A 24,944-nucleotide genomic window follows, 5' to 3' on the forward strand; every position below is an offset into this window, starting at 1 on the left:
CGGGGCGGGGCGGGGCAGCGCGGCCGCCCTCGGGCTCGGCAGCGGGGCCGAGCGGCGCCCGGGATGTTCAACCGGGCCGTGAGCCGGCTCAGCAGGAAGCGGCCGCCCTCAGGTAACGGGGACGGGGGCGGCGACCCCCGGGCGAGCCCGCGGCTGCCCCCGCCGGGGAAGCGCCGGGCCGGGCTGCGCTGCGCTCCGGGCCGGGCTGCGCTGCCCGCGGCCCCGCCGGGGAAACCGCGGAGCTCACGGCGGTCCCTGGGCCCCGCCGGCGCTCGGGGCCGGGGCTGCTCGGGGCCCCTCCGGCCCGCAGCGAGTCCGCGGGGCCGCGGGGAATGCGGCTCTGGGAGCGCCGGGGAAGGAGCGCGGCGCTTCCCGCTGAGCGCGGAAGAGGGAACTGGGTCCTGCTCGGGCTTGTGCCTCGGCAGCCAAGTTTCAGTCGGAGCTGCTGCTGTTACCAGCGGCGAGGCAAAAGCCCAGGACATCAGAGCGTGGTTGTTCGAACTCCAAATTGACTTTGAGGAGTTTGCTTTTGGAGGGAGCCTTTTAAGCTGGAATGGGGGTTTCCAAGGAGTAATAATGTAGGACATCACGGTTCTCTCTGTAGACAGGCGGTGTGGCGTGGCTGTGTGTTTTGTATCCCCGATGCTGCCAGTCTGTCGGTTCCAAGGGGGTGATGTCTGATATCTGTCACTGCTGAGACATTTGGGGCAACAGTTGCAATCTCCAAATCCTAGAAAATAACACTGTGTTTTATGATGTGCAGGGAGAAGTTGCAGTCTTTCTAAGAAAAGCCAGATGAGATTTTTGTCTAGAGTTGTTTGGGTTTTCTGGGGTTTTTTTTTGGGTTGGGGTTTTTTGCGGGGGGGAAGGCGGGAAGGGGGTGTTTTAAAGGATATATGTCTGGTGAACGCTTCCAGAGATGCTACAAAAGAGGAACGTCCCTTCAGTTTCCTTCCTTATAGTTAAAAGTGGAATCCAGTAGCCATCTGTTGCTAGAGACGGTCGAAAGAGGATGTTGAACCTCATGCTCTGAACAACCAATGAGTGTGAAGGACAGCTCTGCTGTAGCAAAAAGGTCTAAAATTCAGCTGCTACTAGGAAAAAATTTGTGTGAGGATTCATCCGCTGATGCTTGGATACATGGAAAGTAAGGGAATTTTCCCTTTCCAGCTGCTTGCTTATGAAGTTTCCCACTGCTTCATACCTTGGATTTATTAATTCCAGACTGGTGATTGTTGCTGGGTAGGCATTCTGGTGACTGTAGGACAAGACAAGGTATTCAGAGTGCTTTTAAAGTAATAATAAAGGCTCATGGCTCGCAGCTTTATGATCTAGGTGGATAAGGGGAGGTGTGATCAGAAGTTCCTCAAAAAGAAATGGAAGCCGCTTTTCTTGTTGTACATTAATGCTTAGCTACAGAATAAGGAATATGCTGTTTGCATGGTGCTTTTGTCATTGTGAGTGTTTGTGGGGCAGTTGTTGTTTTACAAGGGCTGTGCAGAAGGTGTGTGTGGGAAGGGGACGGGCAGAACAGGCGTTTAGGAAGGGATGTGTTCAGCGGGATCTGCAAAGGGCGTGAGTCTGTGCTGCTTGATATGGTGCCACAAAGGCCACGGTATCAACAGCTGGAGCGTGGCAGCAGCTTGGGAAGCCGTTGTAATGTGCAATGCTTCTGGAAGGCAGAGTGAGCAGCATGTCTAACTCAATTAGCTGTGTCTGAATCACTCAGTTTGATGGGTTCCCACAGGTTTTTGTTCTTCGTGCTTGTCAAAAACAAGGGCAAGGACTGTGAGTTCTGACCTGCAAAGTTGTATATATTGATGGTATCGACACTTCCTGGGATTTCAGTCCACGTTCCTGTTTGGGGGATGCAAATATTTGGCATTTTTGATAGCACTCTTCAGCTGATAATTACAGCGTTATTAGTGCTGCACTTACCGTTCTGCCGCGCACAAAGAGCCTTTATCCGCAGCCTGCTGCTGCAGTGCTATTGTGTGGTGGGAAAGCAGCTTCTGCGAGGTTTACCTCTAAAATAATGCTCCAGATAATGCAACTGCCTGTTTGCTGGCTTAGCTTGGAGTGCTCTGAAGAGTGGTGCAGTTAAAAGAAGCACTTAATCATTTGCTGCGTTGGTAGGAGCAGCTGGCTGCTCTCTGCACATTGTGCGAGCGGCTGCGTCTCTGAAGCAGATTTCCAACTCAGTGGAAAGTTTGCTTCAGCAGCAACTCTTACAACTGTGCTCTGCTGTGCGTGCCTTGCTGCCTTTCTCTGCCTCTCGGTTCCTAACCCGTGTAAAAGATGGCAAGCCCTGCTCTGAAATTTAATTAGTGTATTATAATGTAATAAATGTACTGTAGTGTAAGAAATGTAGTTAGCTCGTTTATCATCTGATGCATATTCTGGGTGTTAACTCTTACAGAAATACTAGTGGGAGAACTGCCATTTTGTAATGCCCTTTTTGATGCACAAAATTATCTCCCGTTTTTCAGTAACAGCAAATGTCTGCCTTCCTCATTTAAATGATCATACAAATGTATGTACATTTTGGTTGTTGTTAAACAATGGTATCAGGCTTGTTGTTTCCAAGGGTATATTACCTAACTTTGTCAGTAGATGATTTTAACAGGAAAAAGTTATCTTTTTACAAATATCAGGGAGAAATAGGTGTCAGGAGGATCATTCATGTAACTACACTTACTTCTATATTGCCTCCTCAGATAAATTGTTTCAAACTCATTAATTTGCACTTCACTGAAAGTATCATTTTTAAGGTAATTTAGTAATAGAGATGGATTTGGGAATCAGCTTCTGGAGTCATTTCTGGGGAAAACCTCTTTGCTGTCTTTTAAACTCTTTTAAAAATTCTGGAAATCACATATCAAATCTGCTATGTGAAACCAGTATGTGGAGTGGGAAGTTATGATCCTGACTGGAGGGATATCGGGTCACTTTTGTGTTAGAATAAATGTTGGAGATGGCATTTTTAATGGGATATAATAAAAATACCCAGCAGTTTTAATACCCTCATAACATTTCAGAGTGTTTCCTACTGTCACGTGCATCCTATTTATGTTTGTGCTGAGGGGGAATGTTGATGTTTCATGGTGGTTGGAGAGGAACACTGGACATGGGGATTAATGGTGCTCAGCCTGGTGTCCCCAGCCTTGGGGTGGGCAGTGCTGGGAGCTGTAGCCTGGGCTGAGCTGGGATTGCACCTTTGGAGCACCTGAGACATCCCACAGCCACTGCCCTGGGGACATCCCGGCTTGAATAAGTGGGGCATGGGGTAAATGGAAGGACTGCAGTGGGCAGACAACCTTTGTCTCTGTACCACAGTATTTTTGGGGTTGTGGGGAGCTGGTTAAGTGAGGAAACAAACCGTGTAACTCTGTCCTGTACAAGCCTCAACAGAATGGACGCTAGGAAGAAGTTGTGTAGGTCCTCCCTTCAAAACCAAAGTTTGTTTGAAAAGGGGAGCAGGGTCGTAGGAGAGAGCAGGGTTTGGAGGCTGGCAGGGAGGAGTGGAGTGAGAACATAAATGGAGGGGTAGATTTGGGCTGTGCTGGGTAGGCTAGAAGGGAGAGGAAGCCAGGGAAAACGATGATCAGGGAGGATAGAGAATGGCCAGCAGTAAAATGGGAGATCAGTCAAAGCAGCAGAAGAGAAGCAGATTGAGGTATCCTGGGTTTGTGGAAGGAGTTATTCCGGCCTTTGCTCACCGGAATTTTTTTTTAGGTTCTCAAGGGCCTGGGTCTGCATTGGCTCATTGAAACACATGCTTTTCAAAGTAATCAGTAATGTCCACTTCAGATTTGGCTGGAAAAGAAACACTGGAAATCAAATGTTCCCCCCTTGTGTTGTGTGCTAAATCCTGTGTTCAGTGAGGGAATGGCCTGGTTCTGCAGGCCACGAGCAGCTGCACCCACAGAGCTGCCATTCCCCTCCAAGGCGAGCGGGATCGTGACAACGCATTCCAGCTCCTCGGGGGTTTTGGTGTTCTGCTGCAATATACTTGGCCATTCCCACTCAAATCTCACGGATTTTGCTGAGATTAGATGCCCAAATACTTTGAGTCAGGTTTCTAAAATAAATTTTTTCACGTGCTAATCAAGAACCACATCCTTTTGCACAAAGAGGGGCAAACTGAGGCGGTGTTAACTCGCTGTGCTCATGTCGCATGTGAAGGCTGCAGCTGTGGTTTGGAGACAATCCTTGGGGTCTGGCTGCTGAGCTTTAAGCTAGCAGAGTGTTTTTCATACAAAACCCCCTCTCCTATCAAGGCAGCAGAGATGTTCATTCATTTAGAACAGTTGGTAAAACAAACAGACTCCACAGGTCCCTACCAACCAAAGCTCAGGAGGCTTTGCTGTCATGCCAATATTCTGTAGGGCTTTAACCTTTGCATTATTTCCAGTTACCACCTGGAAAGAACATCTGGTAGTGTGTATTTGTATGTATAATATATATAGTATTTCTGCATAGGTTGTTTTTTGAGATACTTAGTGAGGATTGGTTTCATGGTGAAAGAAGAGTTTTTGAAAGCAGAGCTTAAGCAGAAGTTAGTCAGATCCAGATTTCCAGTAAGATGGTAGGGAGAAATTGAGGAGTTATAAATAGAAGCTCTGCTGGTTACAGTAAGAGTTCTGTGCATCTCTCCAGTGCGTAGTGACCTGAAGTGCAGCTCTTATCCTTCTGACTTCACTCCTCTCTTCCCAGGGCATTTTGTGTGAGGAGAGGAGGCTGAGCACTTTACGTCTGTGCTAGAGTTTTTCAGATGAGCAATAGCATTCCTGGAATTTTTCCAAGTAATAGGTTTTCTGAAGGGTAGCCAGCAAACAGGGCTTTTTTAGCCACCACCAGCCTCAAATGAAATGCACTTGTCCCTGGGATAGAGAAAATAGAAATTGTATTCCATCTTTCCTATCTGTGAGAAGGCCGGCTGGGAGGTCAGATGTGGGCACAGTCCAGTACACCTTATAAAAGGAGAATTTCGGGGGACTTGGAAACAAACATCACCCTCTTGCCCAAAACCAGGTTGACTGAGCTGGAGTGAGGCTCTTCTGCTGGCTGTCTTTCCTCCCATTAGACTGGGTTAACATCTTGGGCTGGTTCTCCTGCTGAACAAACCATTATTTTTCTTTCTCTCTCTGCTTTTACCCAACCTCCAGCCTCCAGTGATGATTCTTTTCTTAAAAATAAATTTCACATGTGTGACTGACCAGGAGTTGCTTTAGAGCACCCAGTGTTGTTGACGATGCCAGAACAAAATATGGACTGTGGTCGTTGTGTTCCCCAGGCAGAAGGTGCTTGAACTGCTATAAAACAGTGTCAGTGCCTCCTTACATGCTCCTGGCTGTAAGGAATTTTTCCCTCCTTCCAGGCAAAGCAGGTTTCAAGTGTCTGTATGTGTGTGTCTTTATTTTCAGTTTTATGGTGTTTCCTTTAAAGAGAGCAGCTGAAATCAAGGGTGCAGGGGGAAATGGGGGAGACATCAGTGTGAGTGATATTTGTAATTTCTAAAGAAGATGCTGGTGTTTTCAACTTTTTTTTTCCCCCCAGAGATAAATGACATCGAGGGCCACCCAAGCAGCAGCCACCAAACCTTGAAAGGCACCTCGAAATGGGCCACATCCCTGGAGAGCCTCCTCGAAGACCCGGAAGGAGTGAAACGGTTTAGGGTCGCTATATCAAATATGGATATTTCCGTAAAACAAAGTCAGGTTTTGAAGCAGAATGAGCCTCAGCACGAAGGGTGCAGCTGTGCCAGTGCTGTGAACAGAGGCACGCATCCCTCTAGATGTGTGCCCTGAGCAGAGCTGGAGCTGTGCCGCTGGCTGAGCTGCTGAGGCAGCACCTTCTGCCCCCTGCCACTGCAGCCTGTGCTCCAAAGGCACGTGCAAGACTTTTGGCTGCATCTTTCTAACGGGATCTATCTGCTCTTGCAAGGATTAACAAGATCCTGTTGGATAAACTGCAGTCCCTGAGCCACTGATCCCTCCTGCCAAGCATTATTTATCACTGAGATCCCGGGCTCTCGATTCTCACACGTTGTCCTTAAGCAATGAGTTACCAGGAGCAATCTGATGACTCTGTGGCTCTTGCTCTGTGTTTAGCAGCTCTACTGAAAATATTCCCTTTCAGTTTACTACAAAGTGTGGGCTGGTGCAGCTCAAAATGGCTTGAAGTTTAATTAGGTGAGGGTGGTGAGTTGGTGTTTGAAGGCCTTCTTGCCATTTAGGATGTAAGAATGGGAACTGCCTACTTGAAAGTGCTTTTGCCATACCATACTGATAAAATGCACTGGGATAAAATGGTTTCCTACCAGACTGGTTTGGGAAATGAGGTAAACAAGAATTACAAAACACTGATTTTGAATTCTTAAAAAAAAAAAAAGGAAAAGTAATCTTGGTGCTATTTAACTCCTGGCATTACTTAGTCTCTGTTTTCTAACACTTGAAAGAGAAAACTGATGATCTCAGAGCTATAAAAGTTTCAGTCATTATATTTCATAAATAAATTTAATGTACATTTTTCCCCTTTTAAAGCATGCCTCACTTTTGGAGGAATGTGCTGTGTTTAAACAGCACAGAGAACACAGCTACATCTTCTGCTTCAGTCTGCTTAAGTGGATTTATTGCCACTGATGATCACGTTTAGAAACACTTTCATTTGTAGAGATTTTACTCATTACAAAAGTCAGAAAGGTACTACATGAGAATCCCAAGTGATCTGTGACTCTCATTAAAATAGTTCATTTTACTCACCTGGTAATGAATTAATATATTTTTTGGATTTCCCTTTGAGCAGTGGCTGTAAAAGTGCTCGAGCTGTTTAAGGGAGACTGAGGAGATCATTCCTGTGAGTTACTGCTATGGTCTGAGATGAGATGTAGCTCATCATCCTCCTGGAATGTGCTTTCAAAGTGCAGAATATCAGAGTGTTCAGTATCAGCTGTGCAGATGCACAGATGCAGTGGTTCTGTTGCACTGGGTTGGGTAAACTCACGGTTAAGTTAATTGTAGGCAGCTCCTAGTTCTAATAGCTGTAGTAGGAAGAGGGAAAACCAACTGAGAAATTGCATCCTAACATTTGTGTGTTTGTTTTTTGCTTTCCTAGGAATTTTTAAAGAAAGAATTTAGTGAAGAAAACGTTTTGTTCTGGTTAGCATGTGAAGAATTTAAGAAAACACAGGGAAAAAAGCAGGTATGTTTCCTAAATAAATTCTGCTTGTCAACAAAGTTTACTTAGCAGAGCTGGAGCTAAAACATCTCTGTTGCATAATGTGCTTTGTGTGAATGCAGATAAATATATTTGAAGAAATTGCACTAAAATCATCCTGGTGGAATTGTTTGGAAACAAAGCCAGTTCTACTTCAAATCAAAACAAACTGCTGAAATTGTCAAGTTTCCCATGTTTTGAAAACTGAACTTTTTGTAGTTTCTAGGGAGTAGCAAAACTTTTGTTAATTCAGTGATGTTGCATCATCTTGTTTGCAAATATAAAGATATTTCATTCAGAGCTTTTTTTAGAGCATAGCAGCTAATACATGGAAATTTACACCACTGTGATGTCTCAGTGGAACATAACAATAACAAATGGCACAAACAAAAATATTTTACAGCACCAAAAGAAAATATTTTGCCTTATGAAATTACAAGTTACAAAACAGAAGGGGTCTGTTTAAACTTTTTTGCTTAAATATTTATCCAAATTGATGTATACCTGCAGAGCCTTTTCATTTTGATGACAGCTCTCTCTTTCTAGTAGGAAATATTCTACTGGAAAATTTCTCAACCATCCACCTCCTGTAAGGTTTTTTTGTTTGTTTGCTTTTTCCACTACTTAGATCTTGTTTTACATTTAGATCCACCAGGAACAAAGGATCTACTTTCACATTTAGACTTTGAAGCCCACAGAGCCAGGCCTAAACCATGAACCATGTTTAGTCTACTTGTTTCTGAAAAAGGTTTTGTGTGGGTTTTTTTTTGTTTGTTTCATTGTTTTCTTGAGAAAATTTAAATTTATCTGCTCTTTAAGAGAAAGATTCTGTGAGCATGAAATTAAGTAGTTTCAAAACTCCAAGTGAGCATCGCTGTCCTTGAGAGTCAGACTCCTAAAGCTTTTTTTTTTTTAAATCCCCCTTTTATGTTTTTTACCTTAGTGCACCTCTTGTTGCCATGGCACATTTTAGCACCATGAAGAGGTGAGAGTGGGAAAATGCCCCTTAAACCTCTTCCAAGTGGGATTATATGTGCTTGGAGGAACATCAGAAATGCCAAGGAATAAGAATCGGGTGGGAGAGCTGGGCTAGGAGAGGTGTTATGAAGTGCAGGTGTAAGAGGGCTGTGTCCACACTGCAGGATTCCTCTCAGTCAAATATTGTCAGCTGAAACAGTTTCCCAGCACATTTTCAACAACAGCAATTTCCCTGTTTTTCCAAACTATGTATTTTGGGGAGGGGAGTCTACTTTTTGTAAATATCCTGTGTTTTGCACTGAAAAAAACATTCCCCTCAAAACAGTGTGCTGGATTTAGTTGTATTTTTTTGGTATTGATAAATCCATAAAAATACAACAATACTATTTTTTGCAAGAAGAGGGAAATGTTCAATTTGACTGTGAACTCTGTAGCATTTAGTAGTTTCAGCTTTGTGTATTCAGCTGCTTCCCTCCCTCATTAAGGTCCACAAATGCAGAAAGTCTTGAGGAAAGCACAACCAGTCAGTCGACTTTTCTGTGAAGTCCCACGCCTTCAGTGGGATAATAATCATATTTTCCCTTGCTAAATGATTTCCATATTTTTAGCTGATTTAGGATTGCTAATTTAGGATGCCAGTACAGAAAGTGGTGATGTGCAGGGATAGGAGCTTAGTGAATCCTTCAATGAATTGCCAAATGAATGGACAGAGGCTTAACTAGGTTCTATTTAGGTTAATTATTCAGTACCAGTCATTCCACAGCTTGGTCATCTTGGAGTCTGGTGCTGCCCAAATTATTATAACTTGCTGAATAAATGTGCTTTAGAATGACACAGACTTACAGTAAGTTTTTGTAGCTACTGCTTATGGGTGGCTTTGTTTAGATAATTTACAAAGCTAGGAAAAGCACTAAAAATAGAAATCTTTCCAGTGTTTATGGTAACGTGAAGCGTGGATTTTTCTTCTGAAAGTGACTCTTGCAGAAATCCCTTTGCATCTCTCTCTATTGTGAGCACAGTATTCTAAAAACAGTCTTTTACTTGTTTTGTAGTTTGCTTCTCCTTAAAACTGGTTTCCCACACAGATTAACTCATAGACCCAGAGACTCTTGGTCAGATGAAGCTGATATCAATTTAACCCAGATTGGAGCGAGTCCAGAGATGCTGCAAGGGCTGAAGCAGCTCTGCTCTGGAGCCAGGCTGGGAGAGCTGGGGGTGTTCAGCCTGGGGAAGAGAAAGCTCCAGAGAGACCTTCCAGGGCCTAAAGGGGCTCCAAGAGAGCTGGAGAGGGACTTTGGACATGAGATGGAGGGACAGGACAAGGGGGAATGGCTTCAAACTGACATTGGGCAAGTTTAGATTAGGTATAAAGAAGAAATTCTTTACTGTGAGGATGGTGACACACTGGAACAGGTTTCCCAGAGAGGTGGGAACCAAGGTTCCATCCTTGGAAACATTCAAAGCTAGGCTGGATGGGACTCTGAGCAATCTGATCTAGTCAAAGTTGTCCCCTGTCCCTGCAGGGGGTTGGAAGTAGCTGACATTTAAAGTAATTTCAAACCCAAACCATTCCATGATTCTATGAATGGGATTCTTTTCCCCCGATTTTTAAAGGATGAGATAAACTTTTGATTACTTGATGTGAGAGTGCTGGCATGGGGCTCTACTTGGTCAGTTTAAACTTGCCCAAAGGTCAGCACATGAGCAGTGGGTTAAGCACCCATTGTGCCAGGGATATTTATTGTTATCCTTCCTGTGTCAGCCTGGGGCAGTGTTTGGTTTTGCACAGGCTGCTGTTCCATTAGGGTGGATGATTCATGGGAGCAGGGGAGATTTTTGGCAGCTGCAGAGTGAGGCAGCAGGCAGACTGCATTGCTGGTCTGGCCAGGTTTTAGATGAACTGGGTTCAGCTCATCTTCTTGCAGCAGGAAGGCACAGACTTTTCCCCTCAGCTCAAGACACATCTCTGTAGTTTAGAAACAACAACAACAAAAAGGATAATCCTTTAAAATTGAATTTAAAATAGAAATTTAACATTTAGTGAAGAATGAGAAAGCAATTAGGTCAAGCCCACTCGTAGCAGTGAGCTCTGCTGCCACCCATGTGGCCCTTGTGTTAGGGCACATATTTAATTATTGAAATGGGAGTGGTGGGGATAAGGGAATAAAATTTAACTTTAAATATTTTGTTGGGGTTTGTCATGTGTTGTTGCATTTGTGACTGTTAATGAAATAAACAACATGTTCCCAGGGTTTAAATGATTCTCCTCTTGAAGCTGAGCTTCAAAAATAAATTACAGATTGTAATAAATGCTTACGGGAAATATTTTCAGCTATTGCTAAAACCCACCAGAATATCCATGTTGGGAGTTTTGTAGTGAATGATTCCAGGACAAAGTCCTGTGCATTCAGGAGTTTCTTCTGTTGCTGCCCATGTGGAATGTAGCAAGGGTTTAGCAGGGCTGGGTAATGCTGCACAGCTGCTGGCTGCTGGGAGCCTGGTCTGATGAGCATCTGGGGCTCCCATTCACCTCATTTGGGAACCACACATGCTTGGGAGCTGAGTTTGACCTTAGGAAAGGAAGTGGGAAAGAATCTTGTATCCACTTGAAACAGCGAGGGGGGTTGCTGCAGACAGAACTTCGTGCTCCTAATGGGAATCTGGCACGGATACTGGGGCGAGCACACAGATGGAGCTGAGGACTGCCAGAAATCCTTTAATAACCACCTGCAAACAAGATCCCAGTTTAGGAGCTCTTTTAGTTCCAGAGCAGAGTCCCCTGTGCTGAGGCTTTAGTTTCAGGCAGATGCAGAGCAGAGAATGCCACTGACTGAACAGGGACAATCTCTGCCTCCTCCACCTGAACCTGGCTCTGCCTGAGTGACACTTGGGGGGTGTATGAGCACACTGGCAGCTTTGACTGTTCTTTCTTTTTAAAGCAAATTATAAGCTGTAGTTAATCAGCTGCTGTACCACTGAAGCACAGACATGGCAGAGCAGTTCTATTTGCAGCAGAATCTGTAACGTTCAGCTGTGCATTTCCATATTTCCCCACTGCTATAAAGCCAGGTCCCCTGTGTCTCTCCAATGGCCTCCTCTCCCTAGCACAGCTCTTTCACTTCCTTTCTTTGTTATTCTTCCTCACAAAATCCAAAGAGCCTCCCTGTTTCACCAGCCTCCCACACAGTCCTGTTGTTCCCCTCCATGCTCTTTAAAGTTCCTCACAGTTACTTCCAGTTTTGTGTTTCCTCTCAAGCCTCCCTCTGCTCTTTTTCTGCAGTGCCCAGCTTGCTCCTGTGGCCTTAGACAAGCAGCACCTTGTGCTGGGGCTGGTGAGGAGCTACTCCTGCCTTGACTAGCCAGAAGCAAAGGACACCCTGGCAGTTCAAGTAGAGCAGAAAACTTTTGAGCATATACTGCAGCTTTTTTCTTGGTGCATGTGCTGCTTTTCCTCTCCCTTTCTTTTCTCCTGCTGATTTTCCATTGACTCAGCAGGAGGGTAATTTTTTTTCTCAGTCCTTTGCCCCTCTCTCAAGTATGGTTGAAACCGTACAGGAGGTTCTAAAGTTGTTTAGGTGGGACTGGCAATACAATTGCTCATGCAATAATAGCTGAAGGCCCCTTCCCTGTGCCTGCCTTAGGACATTAACTTTGCCACTTGTAGCAGTCTGATCTCTTGGATTAATTGCTCATTTAGAACAGAAGGGGCTGACCCAGTCCTCCCTGAGTTGTGAAACAAGTTGGAAATTGTTAAAAACAGTTCATTGTGGCCTAATGCACCTGACACATAATGTTCTACCCCCCAGATGAATGAGTTTTAAATAGGAATACTAGAGAATGGGTATCCCCTTCAGCAGTGAGTCAACTCTTTAGGCCCCCTGAATGCTCAAACACATGCAGCTTTTCTTCTAATTATCCCCAAGTGTAAATGTACCTCAGCTGTAAAACATAGAAGTAATTCTGAGACTCCTTCATAGGCTGGGTTTAAATGCTTCCTCCTTCAAGCCCCATCAAAGGCGCAGCCCTTTAGCTGATGCTGGTCTGGAGCTGTGGTTGCTCATTAGAGGTACCCAGGGCTCAGGATGAGCCAGGCAGCTGCTGCTGGGTTGCTTTCAGATTGCAGAATTCAGATTGCAGCAGTGGGGCTTGGATCTTGCCTGGCTTGTGTCTCTTCCTCCTCTCTGGCTTCCTCTTATCCAACTGTCTGGTTAAGGGGGTCTTTCACTGAATTTCAGGGGATTGTGGCCCCTCACTGCTTTGAAGCTTAAGGATGCTGGTGGGGTCAAGATGTTATCACTGTTACTGGTTTGACAAGGGAAGAGCTCTGAAATCAGGGCAAATACCAACAAACAGCTTTATGCAGGTCACACCCTTATTTATCAGTTCTCAGAGGCTATTGAGAGTCTTATCTTTACCAGTTAGCCAAGTAGCTGGTGTTTTCTTTAATCATGTAGTCGGTGTTGTAGGTGAGCTGCTCTGAGGTCATGGTTAAGACAAAGTGTGTGGTGTGACAAGGTTGCCTGACAGTGGTGTGAGTTAGACACTAACTTCACTTCGTTTTCCCTTGTAGTAAGCTCCCAGGTTTTTTTCCTCTGTGTTTCTTGCCCATACTGATGATCTGTTAGGAAAAAGAGTCTTCTCAGAAGTGAACACAAGGTCTAGCTGATGATGCTGAGCAGTCTCACACTGGCTACTGAGATTCAGACATCACAACCTGCTGAACACTGGCAGCTTTTGCTAATATCGGTGTAGGCTTTGGCCTGTAGAGGTGTTTCTCTTCCAGTACAAATGAATATACACAAGTAGGCTAATCTATGTGTATTTGTTACTTTTTTTGAAATTCAGAATATATTTTGGGTTTAGGACGTGAACCTCAAGAAGTGACCTACAGAAGTCTCCAACAAAACGTTACCCAATCAGAGACTACTTCCACAGGAAATAATTCTTTTAATAAATTCCATTTTAAATAATTCTTTTAAATAAATGTCTTTTGCAGATGCAGGAAAAAGCTAAAGAAATTTACATGACTTTCCTGTCCAGTAAAGCTTCCTCCCAAGTCAATGTTGAAGGGCAGTCCCGTTTGAGTGAGACCATCCTGGAGACACCTCACCCTCTCATGTTTCAGAAGCTCCAGGACCAGGTAAAGTTATTTACTTCAATAACACAGTTTTGTCTGGTTATAATGAGCTTTGCTTTCTAGCCACGGCATGGATTGAACAGGTAAGCTCAGAACTGGGTTGATTCCATGTTGGGATATTAATGCAGCTGCTCTGAGGTATTCCAGGTTCTTGGCCCCATCTCACTACGACCAATTAATTAAGAGATTCATTACAATCATCCTAATTCCAACTCAGGGCTTTCCTGGAAAACTGGATGGAGTTTTCTCCTGGGTTCCTGTGTGGGTGGCTTGAGAATCACCCTGACTAACTCAGTGCCTTCATTTTCCTGTGTATTCACTTGTTCTGAGTCATTGCTGATGTTTGTTTTGTAGTTGCCACTGGTTTCCTTGAGAGCTTAAGATTCTTTATTTTACTTTGCTTTGGTATTTATATTGATATGAATATAACACAATTTTTTGAAAACCCTCCTCTTCTGTAACATGCAAGACTTAGAGGAGTTGGTCTCTGCTTTGCCTTTTCCTGAGGAACTTGGGAGGTCTGGTAGAAATTAGAAATTTTGCAGGCATGTCTTTGGGTGGTAAATTTTCTTGATATTCAGCTGATTTCAAAGCATAAGTTATGAAGTGAGTCATTCTTATCTGCAGCTTTCCAGCACTTGCAGTACTATTTTTAATTCCTGTACCATCCTCAGGACTACCTGTATTTTCCATTTGGCTCTTTCCTTTTGTGGAGAAACAGCACAGCAATTTAAACAGTGTTTTCAGCCCATTTCAATCAGGTATTTGAATACATTGGTTGGGCACTGGCTGGGTCAGTTGGAGCTGTCTGAGGGGCAAAGGCTCTGCTGTTTTTCAGGCAGATTCCAAGACATTAGCAGTGGAAATACCTGAAATCAAATTTCCATGTGAAGAAACAGAGTTTTTCATGGGAAAACTTCTGACTTGGGGGAAGGGAGAGAAATGTTCTGGTAGAGCTCAGCACTGCAGTTCAGGGTGAGTAACTGTAAGAGTGAAGCTGGAGAGAATACTGGAGTTAAAATATTTGCTATTTCACAAATGACATGCACGTGGAGAGCCAAGGATTAGTAATACCTGAACTGGAAACATACTGGACTAGTGGTAGAGGAATCCCACTAGTGTGGGAAGAAATTCTGTGAGCTTTTAAAAACAAATGCAGAGCATTTGTGGGTCATTGCAAGATTCCAGTGCTTGAAGCTACTGTTTATTGCTGTTAGATAATGGCTCAGAAGAGTTATGGTCTTCTCTGGTTTTCAATCCTTATAAAGTTATGAAGAGTGGCGTAATTTGCTCTCTGAAGAGCAGTGTTAACCACTGCTGGCATGGTGGGTCTGGAGTAGAAAAAGGCAGAGCTGGAAAGACACACTCTGCTCTACAGCAGTGCTGGTAACAACAGCTTCAGGTCTCCAGAGAGCTGCTGATTTAACTGGGGATCTGGTGGGGTGTGGGCTGGGGCCATGGGGTGGCCTTAACTGCCCCCAAGCCATTTGTTTGTGCTGAATGGAGTGGTGTTAGAGTAGTTCATACTTCATGTGCTTCAAAATACTTGTGGGGTAAATGTTCCTGCTCCACAAAGGCAGTGAGAGGAGGCAGGGAGGGAGGGGGAAAGAGGGTTCTGCTTTGGCACGTGGTGACTCTGCTCTCTCTATATTTGGCTGACCAGACTGCAGAAGATCTTGGTCTTCAATGCTCTTTCTCTCTGGGAGATGCTTTAAGTGATACCAGGAGCAAGAGGGGTCTAAGTTCTTCACAAAGATGTGACGTTTTAACAGGGAACATCTTCCTTACAATTTTTTTCCCCTGAGTTGGTTGGATGAATTTAATTATGTTATAGTTAGCCAGTGCTGGGAGGTAAAATTTGACTTTTCTTAACTCAGGAAGAGTTAAGATCCTGAAGATCAGAGTCTATACAGAGTGGGTATTTGGGGATTTTTTTTTTCATATTCCAAAATGTATCTTAAAAAATAATATTTCCACAGTTTTAGACATGAATTTAAATATTTAAATATGTAAAGAAATAGTGATTAGTAAAATCCACCATGTAATTTACTTGTAAGGGAGCTACTTTAGCAAATGCACAGACAAGAACAGTCAAGTTTTGGGTGTTTGCCTGTATTTGTCCCGATTCCTCGAGGATGTGAAATGAAAAAGCAGTTTGAGATTGTTTTTTGGTTTTTTTTTTTTTTTTTTCCTCCTGCCAAACAGGTAATGGTTGTAGTATCAGTTAGAAGTGAGGCCTGTAAAGGTAAAGATGAGTTATCCACACATGGAGTAGCCACATCTGCAGGTCAGAATCCAGAAATTTGTCTTGGAAATTCAGTTACTCTGAGTATCATAAAAAATGATCAGTCCTGAAACATGACTCAGAGAGGCTCCACCAGTGAAATAATAGGCTCAGGGTGATGCTGGCTTTGGTTTTGCCTCAATTATAGTTTTGAAGTTTACTTTTTTTCCTGTCCCCTCTGTTTCAAGACCAAGCAAAATATAGTCCTGACCTTGACACCTGAACAGATTCCAGGCTCCTCTCCCAGCCCCTTTGTTTTCAGAAAACTCCAAAAAGAGTTGTAGCTTTTTTTTTGTCCACAGTGGGTATAAATAGAAGAGCAGCAGTTATGCTGAGGGATGAGCCTGAGCTCAAGCCCTGGGAGAGAAAAGCTGTGCTTGGGGCTGACTTCATGTTTCCATGCTGGCTGTGAGAAGCTCTTGGCCTAGTGAAAAGTGTATTTACACAAATTTAATCCACCAGCAATTTAAACCCACGTTTTAACTGGCAAAATACATCTGTATCAGGTTAGCTCTTTGTGGCAGGTTCCTGCAATTTGCCTGAGACCAGTCTTGCCATTTGGTCCAAAAAGAATGGGAAGATTGGCATAGCTTTAAGAAACATTGGCTAAACCAGATGTTTCAGTATTTGTGTAAATTATTTAGAGGCTTTCCTTAGTTATCCAGTGCTCTGCTTGAGTTACTCTGCAATGTTCAGGAGTCACTGCAGTCAGAAAGGTGCATAAAAGGTGCCTCTGTTTCTTCAAAGCTCTGCTTTGTCCCTCTGAATGCCTTCCAGACATTCAGAGAGATGTTCAGAGGGACAAACACGGGAGGATCTGATCATCCCACTCAGTGACTCTGGCCTGGGACCTTTCACCTTCAGTATTAGGTGTGCAAAGCAGGCTACTGTGAAAACTATAATCTGATTTTTAAACTAATGTGGACGTTATTGCCAGGCAGTGACCATGGGACCTACAGCATTGTTTGCTACATGCAGACCCCGTGGAGAGCTGGAAGTGTATTTTTTCCTTAATGCCCTGCTCTGTAGTAACGCTCTAGTACAAACAGAAGGAAAGTGCATTAGAATTAATGTGTCCTTCTCATTTAAAATCTCATTTTACTTAGGTAGTTTGCTTTGTGTTCTTTTCCCCCCTCTTCCCAGATATTCAATCTCATGAAGTATGACAGCTACAGCCGCTTCCTGAAGTCAGACATATTCCTAAACCATAAGAAGAGCGAGGAGCAAGAGGAGAACTCACCTGAGGCTCAGACTGCAGCTAAAAGAGCATCAAGAATTTACAACACATGAGACACAATGGGTCTCTTCAGGAGAGGCAATACAATAAGGAAATTACACTCAGGAACAGTCTAGGTTTATAGCAGTTGCATTTAGGGCTTGGAAAGCTCAAAACCTTTTTAGGAGATACTTACCTTCTTAATTGCTTGAATGATTAATTGTTTTTGCATGATAGCTATTAACCAAGCACCCATGGAAGGACTGTTTCCCAGCTAAGAGGCTGAGGTATTCCTCCATAGCATGAGTTGCCTTTCATATTTCATGAGTTAAAATGCTTTAAATTCTTGTATTTTCTTTTGTGAGGCATCTTGGTGATGCAAAATGGGAGACTGCGTGGTTGGGTTTTTATTTTTGCCTTGTAATTTTTATTTGGGACTAGCTTTTACATCCTGATCTGCTGGGAGAAGCTGTTGAGGAGTACATTTCACATTAGTTTGTGGGTGAGTCATTCATAGCAAATTTAATCATAAAGGGACAGCATCTTTCAGGGTTAAGCTCTTTAGAATCCAATCCCTTCCTGTGTGACTTTGTTCTTTCAGGGTGATATCTGTTTTGCTTTGCCTTTATTGCTGAATCAAAACACTTCCCTAGTCATGATTTTCATTTTTGTATCTCCTAAATTTCCCCCCAATTTTTTTTTTTTTTTTTTTTTTTTTTTTTTTTTTTTTTTTTTTTTTTTTTTGCAGTAGACAATCACCTTCTTCAGAGGATGGGATAACCTCTGTTCCCTTGGGAACAAAAGCTCTAAAAGAGACAGGATCTCTGAAGAACTCCTAACTGCCATTAGGAAATGTGATAGTAAATATCCCTCTCAGGGCACACTGATTCCAGCAAAGCTTGGCTGGGGCATGTCCCTCATATCAGTGTGACATCAGATGCTGCTATCAGAAAGCATCTGGTCTCTCCCAGGTCTTCTGAACAATCCCTCTCTGTGCAGCAGCAGTGCTTTGGCAAAGGACCAGCAAACCAAATCTGGTTTTGTTTTACTCCATTTTTTCTGCTCAAATCACCCTGCCGAGTTTTGTTTGCCCCACAAAAGTATTTCAGGGTTTCCTAATTGTGATTTTGGAGAGCTGCAGTGGAACAGGGAGTTGGCTTTGGGGTTCAGCCACTCTCACATCAAGCTTGAGAGCAAGGGGAGTTTATTTCTGCCCTGCGCAATCCAAGGTTGGTAGAGGAAGATGCTCCCAATGAGCATTCCATGTTGTCCTGGGAATGTGTCAGCACTGCAAAGCACATTTTAGCATACAGTTTTTCATGTGTTCATTATACTTTTTGATTAATTCACTGCAGTGTTACTAAATTGCAGTTTAAGCTGGGAAAGTGTATTAGCTACTTGCTCTATTTACAAGCTTTGCAGCTGTAGTCTGGCTGTTTCCCACTCTCTCATTATTTACTCTTTCATATTTTGCACTGCTTGTCTTGAACTTTTGTTTATGTGCTGGCTAATCTAAATGCACAGTTAGCTTTTGAACATTTTGTACTTATTTTTTTTTGTCAGAAAGGCCAGATATGTTTCATACATTGCTGTCACTATCAATGTTTGAAATCTAAGTCTAGTTTGTCATTTTTGAGAATGCAAACTCACTTGGTAGACTTGATCATTTCTTTTAACTCTGAGCCACTCTTGCAGGTATTGTGTGAAGAAAATTGTTTCCATGGGCTTTTCCCTAGTTAGATGTAAAAGTGGGGATGGAAGTTCTGATTCTTCCCCTAGAGCTACATGCCCTGCTCATTTTTAGGAAGTCAAAGAAGAGGTCAGTGCCTCCATATGCATGATGTAAGGTGTAGTTCTTATGCACTGAGTTAATGTTCTTTTTATGCTCTCGAAAGATTTAATGGTGAAGTCATATTACTTCAGGCACTTTCAGTGGTATTTGACCTCCTGCTCAAGCTGTATTTCAATGTTTTACTGAATGAGAATGAACTAAACATGTGCATGAATTTTTTTTTTTTCTTTTTTTCTTTTTCTGATGGGGCCTAGGAAATGGGACCATCCAGTTCTGGACTTGCCAACTCTTTGTAATCTCAGGATTACCTCTTTTGAAAATCCACTGTAATAACAAACTCTTCATGCCTGCCACAGCAGAGGGCAGAACTTCTGATAGCATTGAAGCCCTTGGGAGTGGGCAGCTTAACCAGTTTAGGACTTGGGATTTGTTTTTTTCCCAGTGTTTGCTGCATTAGTCTTAGTGATATTAAAAAATTCAGCATGGGGACATTCATGGGAAAAATGCAGAATGAGCTCTTACCACATTCATCACATGGATGCGCAGTAGATTCATTTTTAATCATATTGATTTTAAAAATGCATTAGCAAGGGATAAAAGAGTCTTTGACTATCATGTTTTAAAATGGTAATAATAGAAGATAAAACCAGGAGCTGTATGAACAAAGGTAGGGTGTTGAAGAGAGAAAATAAGTTTGTAGCTGCTTATGAACACTTTCCTTGGCAATATGTTCCCTATCAGGTACTGCCTTTGCTTGCTAAGAGCAAACACCCTACATGAGTAGACACAAAGGTGCTTTACACGACCACAAGGCAAAAGTTACTCAAAAGGAAATGTATTTTTTAGCAGCATCTCTGTGCCTATGATGTTTATTTCAGTACCTGTTATGTTTCTAATCTAATGTAACTTGATCCACAAAATCCTTAATCTTTGAGTTGCTCTTTTACCTCAGAGGTAAAAAGTTGATTGGACCATTGTCTTTGTGCTGTCTGGGTTGGTTTGAGGGGTTTTCTTTAGAACACCAACAAGTAGACTTCAATGTGCAGAAAGCAAAGATGTTTTTCCTATTCATCAGATTATTGGTATTTTTCAGTAAAAGGGCAATCAGATTAAAACCATGCAAGCAGATGCCTGTAATTGCAATTTGTGTATATGTAGGGAAAGTTGGTGTTATTACAAACTTCTGGAAGTAGGTGACACTTGCTCCACGTGGCACAGAACAAATCACACAGATAAAGAACTGTTTCCCAAGAAATAAATCCTGCATTCCAGGAACAACTGTAAACATTGCATCCAACCTCAGGCTGTAAGTGGGTGCTCAAAGTTGCTTTATGTAGAGATTAAAGATAGGATCTACTCCTCTTCATAGAACTTACACAGAAGTGATGAGCACACAAAACAAGCAAGAGAAGTTTCATGCCTGTTTGCATGCCTTAAACTCTACCCTATTTTGTGTTTCTCAGCTAAAAAATAAAAATATTCTACAAATACACCAAATCTGTGTGGTGACAGCTCTTTTATGAACACAGTTTGGGTTGAGATTGTTTCATGTCCCATAGTTAACCCATTTCTGCTCTCAGTCCTTGCTAACACAGTTCACAGTCTGTCCTAGGATGTTGGGTTTTGCCTTGGAAGAAGGGATGGCACAGTGGGGCTCACTTCTGACTGGGCTGTGGTCTGAACGAACTGCAGAAATTCACTTGAACAGGGGAAGATGCCTCTTGTACCTGCTCCATCTCCCATTTCTTTTGTTCCTGTTGCATTTCTTTCACTGCACTTGCTAGGCCATTGGTGTGGAGAAGGAGGGTTTGAAAAATCAGTGGGAGGGAGAGAAAAAGATTTTAATGTTTGTGTTTGGATAACAGTTTGGAATGTGCTGGTTTTTTTACTGAAGATTCAGACATTTTAAGTGGGTAGCACCTGCATCTGGGCTAAAAACTAATTAGGTCTGTGATGCAGAGAGGTCCCATACCATTCTGTGACTAGTTCAAAGCTGAAAAGTGGTATATTCTCCCTTTTATAAATTGCTTATAACTCTTTTCATCCTAAAACAGGGCAGCAAGCCTTACACAGTCACCCAGTTTTGCCAAATGTCTGCCCCTGACAAACCAGAAGCAGTGTTTACATGACAGTGATCCTTTCCCTGTGCCAGAGGCAGTTCCTCTTGTTTTGTATCCAACACGGCTCATGTCCCAGGGCTTTTGGCAAAGCCACAGTTCAAAGCGAGCTGTGGGGCATCCTTTATCCCGAGGATCTGTGTGACTTTTCTGTGCTGCCATACAAGTGCTCAGCAGCTGCAGCCGGAATTCTGATCGCTCCAGTTCGGCAGCTTGGCTGTAATTAAGTGAAAGATGCTTCTCATCATCAGGGCTATTATATCCTGACTGATCAGTGTGCAAATCCATCGCAGCCAGGGGTTAAAAAGCGCCCCATTCCAAGGGGTTTGGGATGGCAGGGGAAGAAAGAGGGAAAGGCGGCATGTGGCTCCTCGCGGGAGGAATGGGATGATCGCCAAATTTAGCAGCACCCTCTCCTGGCTCTCGGCTGAATAACGCGTAGGGATTTGGGGCTTGGAGTAAGAGTCCAAGCAGGGAAAGGTCGCAGCTGCTGGTTCCTCAAATGCAAAGCACTTGGCGACCTTTCTGTCAGCAAGAAATGCTGAAATGCTGAGGCGGCTCTGTTTGTCAGGAAAGGCAGCTGATGTCGCTCTGATCAAAACTTGGGGGGATCCCCGGGCAGAAGAAAGCTGAAGTGGCTTTGAAGCTGGCATTACAGAGCAGATAACGCTCTGAGCTCCTGAACGTGCTGCAGGAAAGGGCCAGCAGCTGTCCCTTCCCCCGCTGCTGTTCCTGCCTTGTGCCCATCTGAATCACCCAAAGACAGGACATTTCCCAAGTGCCCAGCATGCTGAATGCTGCAGCCTGGGGACTGGGTGCTCTTACCCGTGTTCCTGCCACGCTGTCCTATTGCTCCAGCCTTTCCAGAGGTCGTGTGCCCAAAATTCAGCCCAGTGCCTGCCTGCGCCCCCGTGTTACTCTTGGGCTCTTGTTTCACTTTGCACAGAACTCTGCAAGCCAGCAGGAAAGGCTGGCTGAGAAAAGCAGGGCTGTAGGTCAGGGCTGGGAAGGGGGGTTATCCACTGCTCCGTGCCTTGGGCGAGCACCAAATCTGCTGTCAGTGGGATGTCCTGACACGGGGGCTTTTTCTTTTGTTTGCCATATAAATTTCAAGCAGAATCTGTCGGTTTGTGCCCTTACTGGAGCATGGCAGCCCCTCAGTGCACATTTTCCCCAAGGAATCCCAGGGGGGATCGTGGTGGTCAGTGGGTCTTGGACAGGGTGATGTGCCAGGCTGCACTTCAGCTGGCAGGAGCTGAGCTCGAGCTGTATCAGCGTTAACAAATGTGGTTTTCATCAGGTCTATCTCAGCTGGTGAACCACTTGCTTAGATAGATTTCAAGTGTTTTCCCATGTCGTGACTAAGACAAGGTAGGAACTTGAAATATTTGAACAAGTGATGCTAACTCTCACTGAAACTCTCCCAGAGTTACCAAAAAATACATTGACTTGGAGGTAAATTGAAACCTTTCAGGTTCTTTTTCAAGCTGCAGTCCAGAGGAACAGCTGAACATATTTTTTTCTTAGTTCCTCTTCTGTGTTTTCTGTATTTATGATTTCATAATTTTTCCACGGTTTGAATACTAGGTTTAGACATTTTTTATGCATCTGCACTACACACAACCTAAACCTGTCCTTTTTGCATTCCTGAAGTGCCACAGAGATGGATCTGACAGCAGAGAGCATAGAGGAGAAGCTCATGCCCCTCTTAGTCTGCAAAGAGATACCAAACAATATGAAACTCCAAAACATGAAGGACAAAAGGCAACCCTGCTACAGATTTCACTGAGACTGAGAACCCTGGTACACGGTGAGACCTCAGGGGCAGAGTTTTGGTGCAAGTCATTCCCTGAATGAATGGGAAACCCATCTCTCTTGCTTTTCTTGCAGTGTTCAATCAGCCACTGTTAAAAGCTGTTCTCAACATCCTGACCAGGCTGCTTGGAAAATCCCCAGGCCTGGGGAAGACCGGTGGGATTAAAATTACAATCTACCACATAATGAAGATGATTTGGCTCATAGAACTCTGCCTCTGACTGCTGCTCATTCCACATCTTGGACACCATTTCTCGTTAAGGAAGTATGAAATTACCAGGGGTTTTTTAGAGCAAATCTTTTATCCTGAAGCCAGGAGGGCATGAGCTGTGTGTTTCATCCTTTCATTCCTTTTCCCCACCCACTTCCTTTTCTACTGTAGAGAAATAAGTGAGCTCTTTGTGATCTCTGCTTTCAGGAGGTTTCATCACCCAAGCTGCTCCATGGATTATCAGTGACTTCCCAGCTAACAGATGGCTGGAAGTGACAGCAGTGCTGCAAGGAATTAAGGAAATTATTTCCATCTCGGGATTGGTCTCATTCACTCTGTTATGCAGCTTTTAAGCATTTTCCATCCACTCAGACCAATATTTGTGTATCATTTACAGAACGCGAACAAAATCTCTCTCTGAAGCAAAATTTCCAACCTCAAGTCGACTTGTTGTTTTTGGAGTCATCATCAGGCCTTGGGCAAAGGCTTGAGGGAAATCCTATCCTCTGTAGTTGGGCCAATAGCACTGTAAACTTCAAGATGATCTGTCTTTTTCTGAGCTCAAGATTAGGCAACGAACCAGCCTCTCACTGAGCCAGTAGCAGCAGTCAGAAAAACTACTGAGTGTGGCAATTTTTTGGGGGTAATTGTTTGTGTTTGTTATTTTGACTCTTTGCTCTGGTTGGCTAAAAATTCCCTTTCATGTGCAAGCGTGGAATATTCTTCTGTGAGAGGAGAGCTGCCAAAACCTGAATCAGTCTTTTTTTCTTCTTCTTTCATTTTTGCCCCATGCTTCAGAGGAGAGGCTACAAGTTAGGAAAAGAGAACTGAGAGGTGCTGAGCCTTTTCAGGGCTCAGCATTTTCAAACAGGGATGCCCAAGGATGTGACTGACCCTCAGAGGGGTGGGAGTAGATGGAAAGGGAAAGCTGCAGGGCTGGAAGCTGCCAAAGGTAGACTCTGATCAAGATTACAGGGCTAAGGGTCAGCTGTCCTTGTGTACATAACTGATGTCCCAACAGAGCTCTGATACTGCATAGAAAAGGAAGGGGGAAAATCAGTTTGTATACCAAAAGGTCTTCATGGTGTGCTAAATAAAATTGTGAAAGACATTGTAGTGACCATAATGACATAGACAAAGAAAAAGTCTGCATTCAGCCGAGTTCTAGTTTTGGTCCTGTGTGAAATGACTGACGGGACCGAGACTGGGAGAGCAAGGGAGCTGTAGCTATACCCTGAAAACCATTATTTACCTCACTGTTGTTCCTGAATTTGCCTCTGAGTGAGTTCAGCTGGGAACTAAGATCTCCAGAATCATGATATGGGTATGTCCTGACAACTTCAATTTTATTTATGTGGCAGCAATCTTCTATCAAGCAGCATTTTGCCTCAAGACACATCTTGCCTCACGAGGACGGGAGATTTATGAGCATCTGGACTACAGCAGAACGAAGCACCCACTTCCCAGAGGATGTGCAGACATCACACCCACCCTCTCTTTGCTCTTTGTGGTCTCCACCCTGCTCTTTCACCCTTCTATTTTGCACAGGCCTAACCCACAACAGGATTATTGCTTTCCCCCCCTCCCCCCTTCATATTCTCCTTTAAAGCTTATAAATACAGTGGGCAGGGGTGTTTGTACCTCTGGACCACAAACCCTCCTAAACACCTTATAAAAACCACCAATTTTCAACAGGGGAAAAAAGACAGTGACAGGAAAGAGAAGTAATTGTTACTGAGCTGAAGGAAGGAAAATCACAGCTCACAGCATGGTGAGCATCACTGCTTTCCATGTGACCTGTTCCATGATTTTTTTTTTTCCCCCTAACACTGGGATGTATTACACAGTTCTGGTGCACCTCTGTGTTAAAAATAAAAAGAAGGGTTTTCTTGGGGGTATTTTTTGGTTTTATTTTTTGCCAGCGAGCTAAGGTTTCTCTTTGCTGCTGTTGCAGCTGTGCTGATATAGATGGAGCTGTGGCAGAAGCACATCTGGCTGTACCTTGCACTGAATCCTTTCTGGGAGCCTGGAGATGCCACAGGTTGGCACTGCCCCGGCTCATTTGGCTAGGGAGGATTTGCAAACACATGTTCCACCAAGGCTGCAACCCCATTTTTTATTTCTACAGATAACAGCACTAATTTGAATGTGATTTAATCAGGTGACAGCTTTTACA

General features: G+C 43.7%; 1 protein-coding gene across 5 annotated transcripts; it reads left to right on the plus strand.

The window, feature by feature from the left end:
• Positions 1-15: 15 nt before the first annotated feature.
• RGS10 (regulator of G protein signaling 10) lies at positions 16-24,652 on the plus strand. 5 transcript variants are annotated; one of them, XM_039554025.1, is made up of 7 exons: positions 16-112; positions 5,560-5,678; positions 7,117-7,203; positions 13,193-13,336; positions 22,396-22,552; positions 22,633-22,822; positions 22,976-24,652. In XM_039554025.1, the coding sequence occupies exons 1-6, from the start codon at positions 64-66 to the stop codon at positions 22,776-22,778; spliced, it is 702 nt and encodes a 233-aa protein (XP_039409959.1). In that variant the 5' UTR covers positions 16-63; the 3' UTR covers positions 22,779-22,822; positions 22,976-24,652. The 5 variants fall into 5 exon arrangements, with proteins under 5 accessions (XP_039409959.1, XP_039409958.1, XP_039409960.1 ...); XM_039554024.1 differs by having other exon boundaries at positions 22,633-24,652; XM_019293907.3 differs by lacking the exon at positions 16-112 and adding an exon at positions 872-1,147 and having other exon boundaries at positions 22,633-24,652.
• Positions 24,653-24,944: the final 292 nt, after the last annotated feature.

The sequence above is a fragment of the Corvus cornix genome, chromosome 6, assembly GCF_000738735.6.
Source record: "Corvus cornix cornix isolate S_Up_H32 chromosome 6, ASM73873v5, whole genome shotgun sequence".
Classification (NCBI taxonomy): Eukaryota; Metazoa; Chordata; class Aves; order Passeriformes; family Corvidae; genus Corvus; species Corvus cornix.

Excerpts from the sequence above, each read along its gene's own strand:
- RGS10 (XM_039554024.1), top strand. The coding sequence starts at position 64 with ATGTTCAACCGGGCCGTGAGCCGGCTCAGCAGGAAGCGGCCGCCCTCA. Across the intron at positions 7,204-13,192 it reads AAACACAGGGAAAAAAGCAG|ATGCAGGAAAAAGCTAAAGA; the intron begins GTATGTTTCCTA and ends TGTCTTTTGCAG. Across the intron at positions 22,553-22,632 it reads ACTGAGAACCCTGGTACACG|TGTTCAATCAGCCACTGTTA; the intron begins GTGAGACCTCAG and ends CTTTTCTTGCAG.